This window comes from Cladophialophora immunda, assembly GCF_000835495.1.
Source record: "Cladophialophora immunda strain CBS 83496 unplaced genomic scaffold supercont1.2, whole genome shotgun sequence".
In the NCBI taxonomy this organism is placed as follows: domain Eukaryota; kingdom Fungi; phylum Ascomycota; class Eurotiomycetes; order Chaetothyriales; family Herpotrichiellaceae; genus Cladophialophora; species Cladophialophora immunda.
In genome coordinates, this window is record NW_015622542.1 from 233118 (window position 1) to 252550 (window position 19433).

At 53.4% G+C, this 19433-nt stretch overlaps 4 protein-coding genes across 4 annotated transcripts; 2 read left to right on the top strand and 2 right to left on the bottom strand.

Annotated features, from left to right (window-relative positions):
* Nucleotide 1: 1 nt before the first annotated feature.
* PV07_02470 (uncharacterized protein) lies at nucleotides 2–3418 on the bottom strand. Its single transcript, XM_016389082.1, has 2 exons — nucleotides 1785–3418; nucleotides 2–1734 (listed from the first exon to the last, which is right to left on the bottom strand). Exons 1-2 carry the CDS (start codon nucleotides 3089–3091, stop codon nucleotides 423–425), a joined length of 2619 nt encoding a protein of 872 aa, XP_016250984.1. The 5' UTR covers nucleotides 3092–3418; the 3' UTR covers nucleotides 2–422.
* A 1710-nt stretch (nucleotides 3419–5128) lies between these two features.
* PV07_02471 (uncharacterized protein) lies at nucleotides 5129–7793 on the bottom strand. The gene is made up of 3 exons (XM_016389083.1): nucleotides 6298–7793; nucleotides 6062–6244; nucleotides 5129–6012 (listed from the first exon to the last, which is right to left on the bottom strand). Exons 1-3 carry the CDS (start codon nucleotides 7450–7452, stop codon nucleotides 5428–5430), a joined length of 1923 nt encoding a protein of 640 aa, XP_016250985.1. The 5' UTR covers nucleotides 7453–7793; the 3' UTR covers nucleotides 5129–5427.
* A 471-nt stretch (nucleotides 7794–8264) lies between these two features.
* Nucleotides 8265–12809, top strand: PV07_02472 (uncharacterized protein). The gene has a single exon (XM_016389084.1). It carries the CDS (start codon nucleotides 8790–8792, stop codon nucleotides 12300–12302), a length of 3513 nt encoding a protein of 1170 aa, XP_016250986.1. The 5' UTR covers nucleotides 8265–8789; the 3' UTR covers nucleotides 12303–12809.
* A 3334-nt stretch (nucleotides 12810–16143) lies between these two features.
* On the top strand, nucleotides 16144–19426 carry PV07_02473 (uncharacterized protein). The gene is made up of 5 exons (XM_016389085.1): nucleotides 16144–16786; nucleotides 16840–16926; nucleotides 16982–17149; nucleotides 17202–17484; nucleotides 17541–19426. The coding sequence occupies exons 1-5, from the start codon at nucleotides 16661–16663 to the stop codon at nucleotides 19085–19087; spliced, it is 2211 nt and encodes a 736-aa protein (XP_016250987.1). The 5' UTR covers nucleotides 16144–16660; the 3' UTR covers nucleotides 19088–19426.
* Nucleotides 19427–19433: the final 7 nt, after the last annotated feature.

Genomic DNA, 19433 nt, shown 5'->3' on the forward strand with positions numbered 1-19433 from the left:
ATACGGTGATAATGCGCGTGCGAAATCACGTTCGTCATGGCGTCGGTGCATTTGAATCCCTACATACAATAAACCCCTCCGTGGTCTTCACTGGAAATCATTTTCTGTGGCTGGCGTGGTGTTGCGGCCGTCAATTTTCAAAACGCTCGTAAAAGAAAAGAAAAGGCGCGGCGAAAAGAAGGAGATTTTGTACAAGAAGACATAAAAGCCATAAGCGCAGAACAGGAGCAGTGTAAGTACCCCTCCACCGTGATTTTATTTCCATTTTCCGTGCCGTAAGCCATCCATTGCGTATCGTCTTTCGTGTGCCGTGAGTAGCTATATCGCCCACCGTGGAGGAGGGTAGAGGCGCAATGGTCACGCCATGCCGCATCCCAAGGTGAAGCCACGCGCCCTCTCTTTCTGGCCCCATCTTTGTCTTTTCAGAGTGGCCATCCACTCGTCTCGAACCCAAAGTTCATCGCGAGGAACTCGTCCCCGAATCCGAACGCCATAAGCTCATCATTCGTGAAATCCATGGGGATCATGTCTCCCCCAGGGCCGGGCATCATGTAGGGCATCATGGGTGCCGCTTGATCGTAACCAGCAGACATTTGATTGATCCCAGGTAGCATGTTCGGTTGAGCTGGATTGTTCATGATGGTATGGGACCACTGCTGTTGTGGTGTGGGTTGAGGTTGAGGCATTACAGGGCCGGTCCCAGGTGCAGGACCCATTGCTGCCTCGGAGAGCATCTGTAAGCCGCTCCGTGGCTGTTGTTGGTGAGGCTGTGGGACATTCCCGTCGACCGACGGGCGGTGTTGCGAATTCCAGGCCAAATTCGTTGGGTCTTGCTGCGGTGGAACAGCCTTGTATGTGTTCGGCGGCTGTTGCGGCTGTGACATGTTGTTGCCGGTGCGGACATTGATATTCCCATTCGCCGGCGTACGCTGTCTTGAGACTGGCCCACTTCCATTATTCACCGAGTCTATTCTCTTCATGTGCCAGCTCTTGAGCATATTAAAAATTAGCGTGAACTTGTGAGCCACGCGGGACATCCCTCCTTCGCAAGCCTTGCTGAGCGCCTCTATCATTCGGTCGAGATAATATTCCACCCTCAGATCTTTGTTTTTGAAGATGCTGTTGAATTTAGACCCCTTTGCAGACACGGCCGAGTACATTTTGATCAACGCAACAGCGGCGTAAGAGTTCCTAACAAAGAAAAGGGTGGGCAGTGCCCGTAGGGCCGGAATATCCATAGCCAGGAAGGCGTCGAACGCGGAATGAGCAGAATTAATGCAAGTGGTGAGGGCTTCTATATGAGCTGGTGTGACATTATCTGGGTCCGGAGGGCCATCGATGGGAGTGGAGATATAAGGGGGTCGGAAGTCGTCAATATTGTGGTTGTGGTGCATGGCGATTTCGTGCATATACAGATTGAGAATCCCTTCGGTGTGCTGGACGATTGGCTTCTTGACCATTTCTTTGGTGGCTGCATGCTGCCACTCGACCAGTTGATGCTCGAATGTCTTGAGATGGTATTGGATTTGGGGGTCGGTCAACGACAACGGCGAAGCCGGGTCATCCATGGAGAACCGAAAGCCGATATCTTCGGCTATGTGTTGTCCACGAACGAGATGACACAAGTACTTGTCCGAAGGATGAGCGTCCGGCGAAGAAATAAGGATCTCGACACATTCATCGGCGTAGGGGCTCCACCGAATAAGGAGCGGTCGTCGAAGTGACATGGATGAGCTGGTGCGCCGGGTCAGTCCGGTACGATGTCAGCCTGGAAATATACTTACTTGGAGCACATGTAGTAACAGCCCAGCCAGCACCGTCGCACTTCCACACTATTGGGATCCGAAAGTGGTCTTTTATTCTCATGATACGGTCGCCAGATACTTCCACCACCTCGTTTTGATCTTTTCCCCATTCCTAGGTCCAGAGCCATGACGGCAGCGATGTGAATCAGCTGGTTAAAGTTTAGCTCTTCGTATTTTTCCGGAGGCTGGTAGAAGCATGTCGTGACTTGTATGGTTTGAACCAGCTCCAGCGACTTCTCTCCTCGGATGATGACCTTATCGGCTAGTACCCTGGTGATTTCCAAAATCAGCCCAGGTTGAAGATCTGGTCGGATGGTGCCGGAAGCAACTGCAAGGACGGCAAGGAACAAGATGGGTTTATTTTTGCGAATTTCATCGGCGTGGGTACCGGGTGGGAAGACAACTATGGGCAGATGCTCGCACATTTCTGCCATATAACGATCGAAGCATTCTCTGGCTGTGCCGATGTCGATAAGACCTCGTTCGATGGGATCCACAGTCGTTGGTTCTTCCGCCTTGGTTGTATGTTCCAGAACGGGCTGATAGGTATTGGACGGAGGCATGGGAGGCTTGAACGATGGAGCGGAAGATTTGTGCAGCTCTCCGCCGAAGTAGTCATAGTTGCTTGTGATCTTCCTCTTGACCCCTTGCTGCGGAGACTGAGCGGCCCCCGACGCTGGTGGTGGTGGTGGCGGCGGCGGAGGTTGATGCCATTGACCTCCGTATCCTTGCACACGAGCTTCCTGTGGGCCAGGATGCGACACCGATATCGTTGGATCAACGGCGACATCAGGTTCAGCTCCTCCTCTTGCCGCCAAAGTCGCCGTGAGGGCGTCGATCTTCTTTTCCAACTCGGCGACACGACTGTCTGTCTTCTTTTGCCTCTTCCGGCTGGGAGCGGTAACGATACACTGTCTATTTGCCTTTGCACATCTCTTGCAGGAACCCGTAGGATGGTTGTCGTCGGGCTCGCACTTCACCTTGAGTTGTCGACATGCCTCGCAGGCGCGCGGCCTTTTTATATCATTGGGGTCGTTGGGATTGCCAGACGGGCTTTGGTCGTCGGGACTCTCCTGCGTGTGTGAATTGGTGGGGTAGTAGTTGGGAGTCTGGATGGATTGGTACGAGTTATTGGGGGATGGCTGGAGAGAGGGTTGTAGAGGAGAGTAGGCGCCAGGAGGAGGATTGTGGTAGTGTTGCTGGGAGTCGCGAGGTTTGGGAGGACTGCTCAGGTTCGAGCCTCGCAAGGCTGGATCGATGTGATTGAAGGTGTCGATGCTGGCCATCGAGTCTTGATACTACGGTACTAGCCTGTGATTGTTGATCGAGTCGGGTCGGCGGTGGTTGATGGCGACTCGCCGTCGAGAGGATCCGGAGCGCCGATGGAAACAACTTCCTCTTTATTTCCCAGAGCACCCTGCAGGCGTTTGTGTCGCCATCAAGCAGTCAAGAAGGGGGTGATTTGAGAAGATAGCCATTCAGTGACAAATGGGACGTGAGACCGGTTCCCTTGCACGAGGTTCGTGGGCTGGGTAGAAGGTAGTGGTCAGTCAGGTCCGGCTGTTGGGAGACTGATGCGATTCCTGCCCTCCGTCAGACATGACGACCTTCGGGGGACAGGGGGGGCAGGGAGGAGGAGGGAGGGAGGAGCAGGCCGAGAGCGAGGGTGGGCGCTCGGTAGGTGGTGGCACCAGTGGGAGCGACCATCATGGCCTAGCTTACCTAGAGTATTAGGCAGTGAGCCGCGAATGGCTTTGCCGGGCCGTGGCATTGCCCATGCATTATGTAAACCTGCCCTCTTCGTCCTCGCCTAGGTTGTTCGTCTAGGTACCTGTAGAGCTCGCTAGGGATCCGTAGCAGTTATCCTTGTGGTGCCTAGTGCTCAGCCACCCAATAATCAATCTTCTGGTAGCTCAACCCCAAGCTTTAATAATAGCAAATCTCACTCTCCTAAATGGTAAATTTAGGACGCATTTGCTACAAATATCAACCAACTTCCTGATGCCGCTCAGCACAAGTCTCACTTGCAATAGTCAAGCATTTTCGAAGGATCCTCTTCTGTTCCGCGCAGAGGACACTATATGGAGGAGATGACTGACTGACGCCGTCTTCCAATCTACGGGATTTGGATGCCCATTACAATCCATGTGAGACAACGGCATATTGCAACATCATGCCGTGCAGAATAGGAAATCATCGTCGCTCATAATGTTTCTGTGTCATGTACGGAGTATTGTACAGAGGCGCGCACCGAAAGTGTCGGTCCTGCGCTAGTTTTAGCGCATAGACTAGTCAGTTAGGGCCTCGGCATGGTCGAGTAAACAGTCTGTCACCTATTTTGTGAGGAATTGCTGGTATAGACATAACTAGACCTAATCGCTGTCCTGGCCACTGTCCTGGCCACAACTGTGATTGATCGCTGGCCTAGTCACTGTCCTGATCGCTGCCTGTTCACTGTCCTGTTCACTGTCCTGTTGATTATCTCGATCGCTAGGCGTTCTGTAGATTGGCCATTCGGCCACGCCTACGGTAGGTAGGATTACTTGTTCGACCTCGCCGTCGCCTGCCCTGTAATCCTGGAGGTAAACGCGCTTGCGTGCTTGTGTAAATGGCCTACCTTGCGCGGTAGCCTCTGTAGCTACGCCTAGTGTCTCGGCCTTCCTTATACTCGTTGCCACCCTCGAGTCGTATAATCTCTTAAATATTACGTAGAATGCCCTCTATCCACTGCTGAATCTGCTCTTACGGAAGGCTATTCCACCCCTCTTTCCAGGCCTTTTTCAGTTCATTTTTCGACGGCGGAGGACCGCGAGATGTCGTGGCCTTTTTAAGCTATAGTTAGGCCTTTTCTGAGGTGTTTAAGTCAGGTGAATTAGGATGATGCAGAAGACGAGGAATTCGATGAAATTGATAGATTTATTGCGTATACTAGTGTCAGGAATAGCCCTAGGCTCAAACCTCCAAAAGGACGAGATTCGCAGAATCCAGGAGGAATTCCGCGGATCTAATATATCTGTCAGTTCCTGACAAGAGGTCTCTGCGCTCGCGGGTTCTGAGGATTTCGCGGCCGTAGAGATTCGCGTTCACGGCTTATTCTGCATACAAATTAGTTAACGGTATAGCTAAACGTACGAGATTGACCATAGACAGACCTTCCTGGACCTTGCTCCCTACCTGATATATCGCTGTTGACGATTACGCAGGCATAGGAGGCAGTGTGATTGATGTGATTGTTGAGAAAAGGTGTAGGACAACATACTAGGCGACTTCTCTTCACTATAGAAGATTGGCCGCGGGGTGAAAACCTAGTAGTCCTACAATGGCCTAGATTAGGTTTCCAGTCTACGCGCTAAAAACTAGCAGGGTCAACATTCTGGTGCCCCCCTCCCTACGGATTGATATGCGAGTCCTTCGAATCCTGGACATGCTAACTGGAGCATCTATTCAAGAGTCGTCCTTTCACTGCAGAAAACTCCCCTCCAATTTATTCTCTCTACGCTGGAACTCAAAGCGAAGTGCTTCACGAACGAAGATGCGCCGTCGAAAGATCTTTCGTTTCCCCATCATCAGTCATGCATCATTCAAACATCAGAGAACGAAAAGAAAACAGTGCCTGCGTGGGTCATCCTATAAGCTTATGCACTGGGCATTCCGCCTTCCGTCCCAGCCACTCCAAAATACAACTCTTGTGGAATTTACACAAGCACTCCAGCCTGACCAATTCATCGCCAACATCATACTCAACCATGCAGATGGAGCACTCTTGTACCTGGCCGTCTTCTTGCGAGACGCAATCTTTCTCGGTGGCCGTGAAGGTAAGCATCTGCAGTGGATGAGGTGGTACTAGGGAGTGCGACTGTGATATTGGACCTCCTATATCAACGGTCCTGGCAACTACCGTGTTGCTAGATTCAGCATGATAGGACGGATCGCGAGAGTAGATGCAGTCCATTATATGCGTTTCGCGGGCTGTTTCGTCACCATTCGGACCGCGAGGGGGTAACGCGCGACGACAGACTGGACATATATCGTTTTCGTTCAGTCGTGGTCGCGCCGAAGGGCTGTCAGCAAGGACATGCAAGGATCGAGGGAGAGGTCGGCGTAGCTGTGACGCGATGCCGAGTAATTCATCACGAGGCTGTCGGGGCTCCGGATAGCTTGCGCGCGGACGGTTAGAGGTCAATTGCCCGTCATGAGCTGAATAGTCCTGCACAGCTTAGAATACTTGCACCAAGGTCAGGTAATGAGGCACATACCCTAGAGGAAGGCCCTGGGAACTGATTGGTGCCTCCAGAAAATGGCGATGCTTGGAAACGATATCTAGTGGGTGATGGTTGCCCTCGATACGGGCCAAGCCATCCAAAAGGATCGGTTCTGCTTTCTGGATTCCCATAACCTGCTTCAGTTGCTCGAGGGGAATGCTGCGAGGGGGGATTGTCCTGAAAGACCGGAAGTTAGCAACTGCCTTTGGCGTGTACAACGACGGGCTTACCAGCACCGCAGTATGCCTTGAATAATCTCCCATTCCCAAAGCATAACCACTCGGCCTATCATCGGGACCAAATACATGGTTCAGAGTTGTAGCTTGCCGCCCTCCTGCACTCCATGGAGCGTCACGAGAGGTGAAATCGGCTACCAGAGGATAGTTCGACAGGGGATCCGGTTGAGGATCGGGCACACAGGGGTTGCAAAGTCGCACTTTCTCTCCGCCCTCTAGTTGAGGATGAGCGTTATAGGAATAGGGGTTCCACGCGCTTCGGAATAGATTGTCTTCAGTATCAGCTCCATTGTAATCCAGTGATCCCGACCGGCGGGATGTAGAATTCACAGGAGAACTGACCACGTCAGGGCCTGGTGGATGGACGATGAATTGTCGGGGAATTGTGATTCGATGTGGTGAGCAGTCATTGCAGACCACTCTGCCGCACTTTCTGCAATGATGACGCCTGAACACCCATGTGAAGGGCCGTTTACAGATAGGACACCCGTTGACCTCTGAATCAGGCTGCCACCTCGGCACCACGTATTGTCGTGAATTTCCCGATGAGGATCTGCTCGGCCTATTGCCTCGAGGTGTTTGGGGTTGCGGCGGCGGTAGCGGCGGCAGAGGAGATGAACCTGTCAGATCTACAATCTCAGGTAAGGGCCGGTTGATGTTGGTATCGGATGAGGCATGACGCCGGGGCGTGGGAGGAGAAGAAGGGCCATCCGCGCGGGGAGCATCGTAGTTCATTCTCCGATCATGAATGGTGCCAATGTTCGTCCTTCTCCTGCCTTCCTCATGCATTGTTGGGTTGGTAAGCCTCCTCTTGCGGTCAAGGGCGATAATGCTTCGCCTGCGTTCTTCAGTAGTCTGTTCGGCGGAGGGGAGGGGGAGGGGCAGGAGCCGGTCTCGCAGTGCGGTCGCCAGCGGCGGACCACTGGGGCCGGCTCCTGAGCCAGAGCCGGAACCAGAGGCAGAGGCAGAGCGCGATGCGGAGGGCCGCGAGGCTGGGAGATCGGGCAGTGGCCGCTGAGTCCTTGTGTCTGTGGTCATCTCAGAGCGTCCGGAACGGTGAGAGTCATGGCGAGCATGATGATGGCGGGGAGCCTCCCGGTCAGAATCATCATAGCTGCTCTGCGAAGTGATCGAGTCTGATGAAGACATGACCCTTTTCAGCGTTGGGATGCACCGAGAAAGATGGTAACGCAGTCTGGTTACCTGGTATTTGGAAACTCAAAAGGAGAGAGGAAGTGCAGAGGCACGTGTCAATGACAGTGATGACGGTGGCGGAAAACGGACATATCACGGCGGCTGAAACGCGCACGGGCGGAATAAGATGGGAATCGATATGGAGGAACAGCACTCCGTACACGTCGCCTCTACATGTATCCGACGATAGATGGCATGATAGATGGACTGGAGGAATTGCGAAAGGCTGCTCGGGCGTGTTGTAGGCAGTGGGTAGATTGTGCTCGTATCACCTGTGCAGACCTGGTAAATACGAGGTACATAGGATGACGCCGATGAGCAGTAGTTGATTCCCTTCCTCCGGGATTGCCCTTCACTAACAGCTCTCCTGAAGCAGGAGAGCACGTGCTTTCCAGACTGAGGGCTGTCTCGGAACAAGCACGGAGACTGGAGCCTGTGGCTGTCCTGGGCGCTCAGGAGGACAATCCGGGCCATGGGGGGAAGGAAGGGGTTTGTGCTAGTAGTACCTACAAAAGGGAATAGTCTCTTGCTGCCCTCTGACACCAGCAAGTATCTAGGTGGTTAGTGACGTGCAGCGCCTGCAACCGTGCACCAGAAATAGACCGAGAAATGAAACCCCCAGTTAAGCAGGAGGACGCCACAGGGAGCTCATAGCGGCATCTTCCCAGGTGAGACCTGCCCAAACAACATCTCCAACAAGGAAGAAAAAAACGTCTTCATCCGAGGAATCGCTCCTTCCCATTGGCCCCTAGAGCGTCCCTTCGTCGGGTTTCGACTCCTGCTGCAGCGGCAGTGCCTGCGCTTTGCGCTTCTCACCAACTCCATCATCCTTTCTCAACGTTCGCTTCAGGTTTTACACGACTATTCCTTGGATTTTGTTTTCTCCTTCGCTGTTGTAACTCCTATCATCCCCATCCATTTCGCTATTTTCTTCATTCTAGCCATTTCTCTCGTTGATCATCTACACCGACACCATAGCCACACAGTAGTTCAAACTCCTCACGCAAACCTGAGACACTCTCGCCAAGCAGGTGGCGATCGTTTCCAGCCATTCACTCTTGCCGGTCGCCATTGTCGAGCTTCTACATGTGCCTTGCCACTACATCGTCCTCGTCCTCGTCGCTGGCGGTTGATTGCTAGGAAGAGAGATCTGACCTGAATTGCCCTCTGCATTCCGGACGACTCGAACCTCCACTTTTTCGAAGCGTGTCCACCACGCGATCGGCCCAGATGTTGGGCTAAACGGAATCATTGCCTAGGAAGAGGAGGGCAGAAAGGCCTATAGCGCAGAAATGGCGTTGACTGATCGAGACGGACATCGAGGTGTTGACCGTGCATTGACGGTCGAGGAGGAACGGCATCGACGTCGTCTGCACCAGAGATGGAATTGTTCAAGCCCGCTCGCCATGGCCATTTTCCTGCTTGTCTTATGCGTGCCCTCTGTACGCGGCGCCTATGTCGACTTTCGCAATTGTCTGGATAGCAATATTGTCAATTCGAATCCGCGCATCCTACAGTTTGACCCCTTCAACGTGTCCGCCGTATTCAACAGCTCTTCAACCTCCGATCGACATCATCTCAATATCACCGTTTATGGGAATGTTACTGGAAAGGCAACTGAACAGCCTTATCCTCCTCCTGACGACCCGTCATGGGAGAATCCAAACGATACTTTTGGCAAGATCCCCGATTTGAGCGAGTCAAACAACAAGTACACTACCCTCTTTACCCGTGTCAATTTCCTAGGGTATACTCCATGGAATGCGGATCCTTCGCGATTCTGTGAGTCGGTGATCCATGGAGAATGCCCCTTGGCTCCCGCCTTCTACGTCAACGAAAGCGATCTGGACCATTTGCCTGCCTTTTCTGTCGCACACGATCTGCTCTCCAGTTACGCCTTTGCCTCATTTCAAGCCACATTGAGAGTTCAGTCGGGCGATGCGAGCGGGCAATTCTACAGCTGTGTCACCGCCACAATTACTCCCGACCTAGGAGGATCTCTCAAGGCTATACTCAGATATGTGCCGCTCGTGGTACTGATCGTGGTCGCCGTCGCTACCATCGCCGCCGCCATCCTGAGTCCTTGGGGCTCCGTGGACCTGTTTCATTGGAGCAGCAATTTTGGTCGTGATGAGGACTTGCTGCGCCTCGTCACCCCGGGATTTGGAGACTGTTTGCAATATATCCAATTTGTCGTCCTGACCGGCAGTTTGTCCTTGAATTATCCTGGCTTCTATCAGCCGGCAGTAAGCCGCGTCGCCTGGTCTTCCCTCATGTTCAATGAGAGTTTCGTGACTGGCGGAAACGGGACCCAGAGCGTGGTCGACGGTATCTATGAATATCGCCAGAATACCAAATATGGTCTCGATCGAATGAGCCAACTAGTCGGCATGACCTCGGACAAAGACATTTGGGCCGACATGATTGTTTGGCTAGTGGTCATTGTCGCTGCCGTCTCAATCTTGACCCAAGTAGGATTTGCGGTCCGCTGGATTTACCGAAAAATCAAGAAGGAGCCGCCAGAGGATCTCCGTTCGAAAAACGGCCCGTTCACCGCCGGAAATGTCGTGCGACTGGTTCTGAACTTCTTCCTCCTGCCTTTGGCATCGTTGTCATTCTATCAGCTGGTCATTGCAGGAAAGGGTCCCGCGTACTCCGTTGCACTTGCAGCAGTGGCGCTGGTTTTGGTCGTCGCATTTTTGACCTGGGTGCTGTTATTGTTCATTCGGACGAGACCACGCTCGTTCCTCTTCGACGACTTTCTGATGGTCCTTGCCTACGGACCTCTATATAACACCTATTGCGACGATGCCGCCATTTTTGCATTGATTCCTCTTCTTGTCAACCTTGTACGGGGCATTGCAATTGGCGCAGTCCAGCCATCCGGCATCGCACAGATTGTGCTTCTGGCAATCTGCGAGATTGTTATGATTCTTACAATTAATGCTTTCCGGCCGTTTCCGTCCGCCACATCCATGAACATCTATCACACTTGCTTCTCAGTCATCCGACTTATCACCATCCTTCTCTCTATAGCTTTTGTGCCTGCACTGAGTGTTGAAGATTCGTCCAGAGGCTGGATCGGATATGCGATCCTCATAATCCATGCTTGCACCATGGTTTTCGGGTTCTTCTTGAATGCTGTCCAGACTTTGGTCGAAGTCATTGCTCGGCTTGCTGGCGCAGGCGGACGGGACGAAGCAACAGGGGGTGCCACTAGAGGTGGATTGAACAAGGTGTTTGGAATGCGACAACTATCTCGACGGATGCCGCGGCGGGCTACTCAAGACCCGCGCCATAGCATGTCATCGAACGCGGCCATGTTGAACGCCATCGAAAACGACCAACAGAAGCTACAGATGGCCAAGACCAGGTCGCGCAGTGTCTCGGCTGCATCAGGCGTTTTGTTGGAAAGCGGCGTGAACTCCAACCGGATCAGTCAGAACCTCGATGGCCGCGTAGTTGGTCAAACCACGCCTGATAGATCCAGCAGGGGATCAAGGCGACTCACAGTCCGGCTTAGTGGCGCAGGATCCCTGGGGGGAATCGTGGGTATCCAGAAGCAGGTGGAACAAAAAGACCCCTACTATCGACCGCCGCGCAGAAATACAATGGATGCACTTGCCGGAGTGGACAGTCGTCCAGATCTAGCTCAAGTGCCATCGAAAGGTGCTATGGCAAATGAAGGAGCCATCGAAGACGACGCTGGCGAAGGACCCTCCACTCCTATGCCCTTGGAGAATGACGACTTTGAAGACATTACCAACGATTTGACGAGGACAAAGACTGACTATGCTGTGAGAGAAGTTGACTTCTATTACGGTGTCCGTGGTGCTGCTCTCTCCAGCGGAACGAGGAAGCTCAAGACTGGACCTGCCGATCCAACAGGACCCGTCTCCACTGCTACTGGATGGTTCAAAAATCTTCTGGGTGGTAAGACAAAAGAAAAGAACAAGGGATTCGAGGTGGTCAGGAGTGCACGCGCTCCTCCTCCAGGATTATTTCCACCACACACTCCTGTCCGAGAAAGCCAGATCGCTGAGCCTTACCACGACGACGTCCAAAGCATAGAAGAGAGCCAGACAGATCGAAACAGTGCAGGGGTCTCGTCTCCTGCGCCACAGCCCAAGGTCCAAAGACAGAGCCATCATCAAAGTGTCTATGACGACGTCTCTGTTGCAGACTCGGACGACGATGAGGAGGCCGAGAGTCCCGTTCCAGCAAGACCGCCGTCGTTGCCCCTCATCGAATCTGTGGGTGGCATTGAACTGCCCAGTCGCATTGGGTCTGAGGCTTCAAGGAAGTCCCGCGGCAAACCCCCACGGACACATGAGACAGACATTCCCGCGGTTCCCGCCATTCGTCGTAAAAGTTCGCGAAGACAATCAGGTGGCGACCCGGGCGACAGAGGGCTGGCTGAATCTGCATTATCTGCCTCGCGTCCAGCTAACCTTACATCCCGAAAGGCGCCGACTCAGCCGCTAGGCACTAGCCGCATTCCCTTTGCGAACACGCAGCCGTCGACTGCCCGCAACAAGAGGTACTCGACCGGGGCTGAATCGACGACGTCGAGCGTGATCCGTGACGGAGACGAAAACATCCCCGTGCACCCGTCATATACCAGTCAGATGCGGCAGTCGGCCACATCCGCACTTGGGACCCATGGGGCTGATCTCCGCAATGACCGGCCGTCAAACATGGGATTTGTGCAACAACACAGGGCGAGTGACCATATTCACTATAGTCCGGATTCTCCTGAGTTTGAGGGGAGCACCGCAGAAGTTCACGGCCGCCCGGCATATTAAGCTGCTAGTCGCCCATGATCTTGCAGAGAATCACGAAGTTCACGACCTGTTTGCAGAATATATATTGTATGGAGGATCCAAGGTGATTGAAGACCGTCATCCATTACCGGTATACATTGAGGGAATATGATCATGGCAGTTTTGTTGCATTCATTGCCGGGATGGTGTTCAAGAAGAGCACCGACTCAAGGCAAGTCGAAAAGTTTAACGTTGGACTCGAGGGGGAATACACTTTTTGGGCTCCTTTTTTGCCAGTTTGATCAGCGCGGCGTCTGGGTCTTGTGCAGAAGGGAATAATGGACTAGGCCTATTCTTTGAGGCATATATGTAATTAATAGTGTCCCTAATGTCATCCACACGTAACTGTTTCGCAGCGGCTTTATGCGCGAGCGGTGGAAGTTGGAAGCGTTGGGGTTGAGATGCTAGCAATAAGCACGGTGCGCCCAAGACAATAAAACATGGGCAGTGGTTGTCTTTCAACCAGCCGTCAATCCCTTGCACAAGTAGTTTGAGTGGCCTTGCACTCTGCACCTTGCATGTCAGATTGTATGCACCCTTCCACTACTGATTCTCTACCAAAGAATCAACATGGACGGGCAAGAAAGGGTGCGCCATACCAAGCGCAGCATCTCGATCGACCGAAGGAGTGAAAAGCTCTCCCGTTCGTAAGTTACTCTCCAGCCATGCGTCTCCAACGCTCTTTGTTCCTGGACTCACAAGATCCGACAGAAAACAGAGCTGTAAAGTTCGTCTTCACCAGCCTTGGAGAGTCAAAAACCTGCGACAAAACCTTGTAGCTTCCCTCGTTCGAGTAAGAGCTCAGCCTAAACGAACTCAACCCCTGTTTCATTGTCGTTCATGTCCTCCGGCTACCTGCGCAAAGGAGGGAAGTCGAGGAGGGGTTGGACACATAGCTCAGCGCCACCATGAGTGATGACCACATGATCGTGGAGTTGGCGCACACCAAAGCCAACCTCAACATGGCACAGCAACCACAATTGCGTGTCGACCGACCCTGACACGGACAGGTGTGGGCGACACAGAATCCTACTTGTTAGGTCCTGGGCATGGGCCATCGAGCGGCGAGCAGAACCTTACGAATGTGGGCACTTAGGTATGAGATGACCCGGTAGCTTTCAAGGTCCACGACTTCGTCTGCACCCCTCGAGCTGCGTGGTCCTTACCCTCGTACTGAGATCAGAGCGAGGGGTTTGACAAATAACGATCGATCGGCAGAAAGCTACTCCTCCTCTCTCGACAAGTGCACGAGCTCCTCAGGCAACCTGTTACCCTGACACCCTGGACCTACGGCCTACCTGGGACAAGGTTCGATCGACTCACGAATGACATGCATGTCTTGCGGGCTTTTCATATCACCAAAACGGGGGCCTTGCCCCATGCGCAAGCCCAGAAGCCAGAAAGGGACAACTGACTTCTGTATGAGGTGAAGTCTAGGAGTCTTAGATTTTAAGGATCAGATATTCCCCGCCGGTTCGAAGCTAGATCTGCCGAACAAAGCACACCCAATCCGCCGACATTCCTGCGATGTGGATGGTCGAAGCAGCCCCAGATTGGTCGGGAGGAAGGATGCCGCATGGCTGCAACCATCACGATAGTGTGCAGGCTCGGCAGAAGAGGCCGCCACCTTCAACTCAAGAATGCAACGAACACGGGATCCCAAGCTCGGCCACAGGTCGGTGTGTGGGATCCAAATCCTCCCAAGGGAGTTCCTCTGAGAACAACACGTCCTTCCCAGGCTCGATGATAGGAGACGGTGGCATTGTGTCTGCGCATACCGGTACACTCCGAAAAGCCTTGCCGGGCTATCTACACTGACTACGGGCTCTGTTCAGCAATCACCGTGCCTAGATCCTTGTCCAGGGCATTTCACAATTTCCATGTCGGCCGTATACAAGAGTTTCCAATGTCTTGGCTGGGCGGCCGGGGCAAAGCCTCGTCCTCACTAACCACCGCCACCAATGCTTCGTGATTTACGTACATCCACCCAGCGTCTTGGGACGAGCCATTTTGTTATTGGCTTGCTCGATAGTGGCTCAGGGCCGCGGAGCCGGGCCCGCAAGCCGGTGTCAAAACTGCCAGGGATGGCCCTCGCCTTGAAACTATTGATCAGCGGTGTGGATCGTCCTCGCCTAATACGAGCGAGGTCCTCCAGTTACAGGCGGGTGGCATGGATGGCATGGATGGCAAGGGTGGCCCGTGCGCTTGTTTGTGTTTTCAGTCCACCCCCAGATGGATGTTGGATCTGTCGACTCTGTCTCCGGCCAGATGCGCCAGGGCTTTTCTCACAGAGTTGGTCTCAGACTGTACGCCAAAGGAAACACACCAAAACCCACGGGAGAAGTGGCAAACAAGGCCTCCTTGACTATGCCATACGCGGGGTACTCCGGTCTTGATGGAGCACAGCAAAAAGTTACTTGGTCGTCCTGCCTCACTAGCATCTCCTCTCCTGGACACTCCCCCAGCTCAGCTGGCCGCAAAGGGGGTTGCGGGTCGCGGCTCGAAAGCAAAATCAAGGATTTGAGACACCTTTTGAGATAGACTCTTCCCTACTGGTACAATGGCCCAAGCACCAAGCACGGAGTTGCTGGGCATACGGCACGGCTCGGAGGACTTTGGAGACATTGCCACAGCTCGATCGAGCTAAGCTGGCCTGCTGATCGGTTCATCTTGTCGCTTTCTCCAGGATAGCGAAATCTTCATGGTTAGTATAGCCTATGCAAGCCACACGAGCCGCCGGCAAACGGCAACTTAGGGCCTCCCTCCCATGTATTTCTCCTCCTCAGCTTTGAAGGGGGCCCTTATGCACAGGAGCGGAGCTGGCCGATGGTGAGTGCAAACTCTCCTTGAACCAATCAGTCGACATATTTGAGCTATTCGGCGACCACGGCCATTAGCTACCACCAAAATCCTGGCCCGTCGACTCGAAAGGATCGATCCAGAGTCCACCTCTCCTCTCGCTCCAGCGAGACAAGATCTGGGTTTCTCATCTCTCGTCTATCGGGGCCCCCAACCGCTGTCTTTGCGTGTCTACTCTAGGCGACCACTGTGGTTCTCATCCACCACCACTACATCCCCCAGTCTGGTAAGTGCAGGGGAGCCATTCGCGGCCCGAATCTATGCTCTCATCCTTGTGTTGCCGTCCGAAGGCGTTTGTCAGAGTTTGTCCACCATGTCCTCGGAATATCTCAACCCTCTTTTGGGGCGGCCCATCTTCGTCATGTCAAATGCTGTTGTTCTGTCCCGCCACCTTGGAGGGTGTGAAAAAAGACTAGGAGCAATCGTCGCATGGTGCGTGCTCGAGGCTCGGAGAAAAAGGCCGCGAGACTTGTAGGCGAGCAATCCCACGAGATACAGGGATCTTGCCTTTTTCGCTTCCAAATTCTTCTCATCATGCGCACTACTGTCCTGGCCAGCAGTGTCCGGACCATCTTTCCGAGGGCCTGAGGCCAATCACTGCTCGCTTTTCTTGTTCGCCGCCCCTGGCGAGCAGCATTGGGCCGGACAGATGCAGGAAATGGACAGACTCTCAGCCTAGCAGCGTTGGCGAAGAGGACGACTGCCACCCCGTCTCTGGGCCCTCGCTAAGTCTTCCCAACGCAAGCTTTTTTTGCCTTTCGTCAACTCGCATCTCGCTAGGCCTGCACCCCTGAGAGGACTATAGCTGCATGTGGAATTGATACATGCAGTGGTTTCGATTTGGCATAGTGGACGGCTGCACGCTATTGGGAAATGGCTAACCTAACACACCCTCCAACACGATCAAGTCCCATGTCGTCCCTCTCTCGACTCCTCACAAGTGCTTGCTCCCATCCACCCCTGGAGTTACTGCACTTGGAGGCTGCTACTGATTGGTACACAAGTCTGGAGCAAACATTCTGGGAACTCCGAACTGTAGTATCCAACCCCGGTTGGCCCTCTCCACCATTCCACCCTCCTTCAGCATTTTGCATTTGCGTTTATTGCAAAGATGTTCGAAGTGGGATCTACAGTCCCCTCTCGACGTCCCTGATTTCCATATTATACCTCTGTTCCTGGACCCTGTGATGTTGCCAAAGATCGGATTCTCTGATTATCACCTCGACGTTCGGATACCATCTGTTGGCGGTGTTGTCGCCAGTGCCATGATATATCCTTCAAACGTCTCGATATTTAAACATTAACACAGGGAAAAGTGCCCACCTCTTGCGGGTCACTGTGATCGGACCCTTTGATATTCAGAGACCACGCAGTGTGCTTGCAAAACCGTGCTGCCTGCCAGATACACCAAAGGCAGCAGCATCATACACTCTCTCACGGCCGCTTGACTGATCAATGAAAAGGCGTTGGTGGCATAAATCATGATGTTGACCGGCATTCCTAACACTCCAACTGTGTTTGTACAGGCCCTTGGCCTCCCTCAGCCATCGGTATTCAGCAAACGGCGGGCCAACTCCTGCAAGCCTTGCCGTGACAGCAAGTCCAGAGTACGATGAAGTCCCTCGAAGTGTGACAGACTTGCCGCTAATCTATGCTGCAGTGCTCTGGAGGCATGCCCTGTACAACGTGTCAAAAGAAGCGTGACAAGCCTGAATGCTTCTACCTTACTTCCTTCCCAAGGAATCAAGTCAGTACCGGACGGCAACACATGAACATATGAACACTGCTGATGAAAAGATTAGCCTAGGCAAGTCCATGACTCGGAACATAGCCATGGAGAGGCGTTCGGCAGCTGCCGTGGCGCCAAACAAGGGTCCGACAAGTTGGGTGCGGTCGAAGGAGCCCGTGGGCTCGCAACTCCGCAACAGAACTTCTGTGGGACTCTTTCGTTGTCCAGAAGCATAGATGAGGTACTTGGAGCCCTCGAGTCTCCCGATGTCAGAAGGCTAACTCCCCGTACAGTTCAAGTCTCTTCTGCCTACAAACGGGCGATTCCGGGAGATCTTGGACTCGATTCGTCCTGTCCAGGTCTTCAAGTTGGAAGGTCACGCCATTGACCTTGAACCGGCGACGGACCGGGCCCTCACCAGCCGACCAGAAGACGACCCCGACGTCGAGTTGCCGCCTCGTCTTCTGCCACTCTATAAGAAGTATAGGTCTGTGCGAGATTTACTCTCTGCTGGAAAAGCAACGCAGGCCTGGGCTGCTTTTCCGGGCCTCGTCCGTGATGCAGAAATTCTCGGTTGTAAGTGTTGGCAAGTCTTCGGTCTTCGACGGGCATATTGAGCTAATCTTTGGAAGTGGACATAGATATGAGCCTTGCCACACCTGAGGCTGATAAGGATTCACAACCTGGGCGCTATCTCTGCTGGCTGCTCGTCGACCTCGATGTTCAGCTGAGCTTTCTCTTGGGTCGCTGTCCTTTTATTGCCCCTTTTCATGGCATTCCCCGGCCAATCCCAACCGCCTCGCGGCAAGAAGAACAGGACCTACAGGAGAACGTCTATGACTTCTCACAGTACATGATTGAAGTATTGGATCGCTTCAACCGTGGCAAGAATGACCCGCAAATGATGTCTTCCCAGGAGAGGGAGAGCATGTTAGAAGCGGACCTGAGTCGACTGTACCAACTGCAGTCGAAGCTGCCGCCCATTCCTCAAAACGGCGCTTCTGACACTTCGCTATCCATTGCAATTACCCAACACCACATTGACGTCCAACTGATGCTGATGGTGCTGCATTGCCAGATGTTGCGGTCGATGCGCAATCAGCACACCTCAGCCAAAAGAGCTAAATATAGGGAGTTGTTGAAGTGTTCTCGAATGGTTACTGAGATGTTCGACTCGATCCATAGCCTCGACCCGACCGAGACCGCTTCATCCTGGCCGCGGTGTTTTGGTGTCTTTTGCGCCGCTGTTATGTTGGGCATTGCTACCATCCGCCAGGAGGTGGGTGTGAGCATAGGATCAAAGCGGGTAGAGCGAACCCTAGGAATCTTCAAAGATCTGGCGAAAGCTGGACAGGCCTCCGGAGTTGCGGAACTGGCCAAGAAGTCCCTCGATCTGGTTGTCGAAAGAATCCGAGAGCTTGAACACCCTCCCACCAGCGCGACGGGTCTGACCATTGGGCCGACTGTGACTTGCCCGACAACACCCACTGGAGAAGTTACACCTCCGGCCGCACCTCTGACTGATCTGTCGGCCAAGGTAAGGAGGAATGTCGCCGGCCTGAAGCGTCGCAGAAGACCAAGTCTCGAGGGGAAGTTGGGTGCCAACAAACGACAAATGTTCGAGTTTAAGGACATAGCTCCGTGCAACTTGGAGCAAAGACGTGCAAGTTGGCATCCCGGTACAGAGCATCACTACGCTCAAGCCATGGCAGCCTTCCATGATCCATCTGCCAGCAATGCCCAGAACCGACCTGAGTCGCAGAGCTTTCAGGACAAATGTCCTCCACTAGCTGTTTCGACCTCGTTCGCAGCGCCTGATCAACGAGCAATGTCCAGTGTGGGATTTGGTTCGGCTCCACTTGAGCACTTCCACGAGTTCCAGGCGGCCCATCACTGGGTGCATCCTCCCATGATGTACCATCCGCCCATGTACGATGATTGGTGGCAAGCTCAATTCACTCCTTATGATACGATGACCCCTGACCATTCTCGACAAGCGTTCTTTGAGTCGCCACTGGGTCTGCCCATGGACCAAACCCGCCATCTCGAGTCCACCCCGCGCGGCGGTGAGCACGCTGGCTTTGCTCACCTTAAGCAAGAAGCGGCGGTTCATCACGACCCCGGCATGGTGATGAATACCTCGATGGTGCGCTCGCTGTGCTCCACGCAGGCCGTATAAATCCAAAAGATTCAGGGTCGGGGCAGAGGGGCAAGCGGTAGACATCGCTTGGACAGTGACCCAGCCTGACCGGGCCCGTTCCACGGGCCCCCCTTCGGAGATGGATATCAGGACACTGTATTTGTTGGTTCTTCATCTCCTGGTCGTCGTTGAGCGATCCATATATCAGCCAAGCAGACACAGATGCTGGCAATAGCAGACACAGAGGCTAACGTCAAGAAAGAGTTATGATGTGAACACGGGCAGCGTTGATGGGTATGTAGCGTATGTATTCCGCGAGTTTAGCTATGTATGTAGGTACTGGTCTAGGATATTGCAATAGCATTCTATGTCTCCATGCCTCCAT

Bases quoted from the DNA above. Each gene is read 5' to 3' on its own strand.
- PV07_02470 (XM_016389082.1), bottom strand. From the start codon at position 3,091: ATGGCCAGCATCGACACCTTCAATCACATCGATCCAGCCTTGCGAGGC. The intron at 1,735-1,784 runs GTAAGTATATTT...CCGGCGCACCAG, and splicing joins TGTTACTACATGTGCTCCAA to CTCATCCATGTCACTTCGAC.
- PV07_02471 (XM_016389083.1), bottom strand. From the start codon at position 7,452: ATGTCTTCATCAGACTCGATCACTTCGCAGAGCAGCTATGATGATTCT. The intron at 6,245-6,297 runs GTAAGCCCGTCG...CCGGTCTTTCAG, and splicing joins CAAGGCATACTGCGGTGCTG to GACAATCCCCCCTCGCAGCA. The intron at 6,013-6,061 runs GTATGTGCCTCA...TAAGCTGTGCAG, and splicing joins TCCCAGGGCCTTCCTCTAGG to GACTATTCAGCTCATGACGG.
- PV07_02472 (XM_016389084.1), top strand. From the start codon at position 8,790: ATGGCGTTGACTGATCGAGACGGACATCGAGGTGTTGACCGTGCATTG.
- PV07_02473 (XM_016389085.1), top strand. From the start codon at position 16,661: ATGATGTTGACCGGCATTCCTAACACTCCAACTGTGTTTGTACAGGCC. The intron at 17,150-17,201 runs GTACTTGGAGCC...CTCCCCGTACAG, and splicing joins TGTCCAGAAGCATAGATGAG to TTCAAGTCTCTTCTGCCTAC. The intron at 17,485-17,540 runs GTAAGTGTTGGC...AATCTTTGGAAG, and splicing joins TGATGCAGAAATTCTCGGTT to TGGACATAGATATGAGCCTT.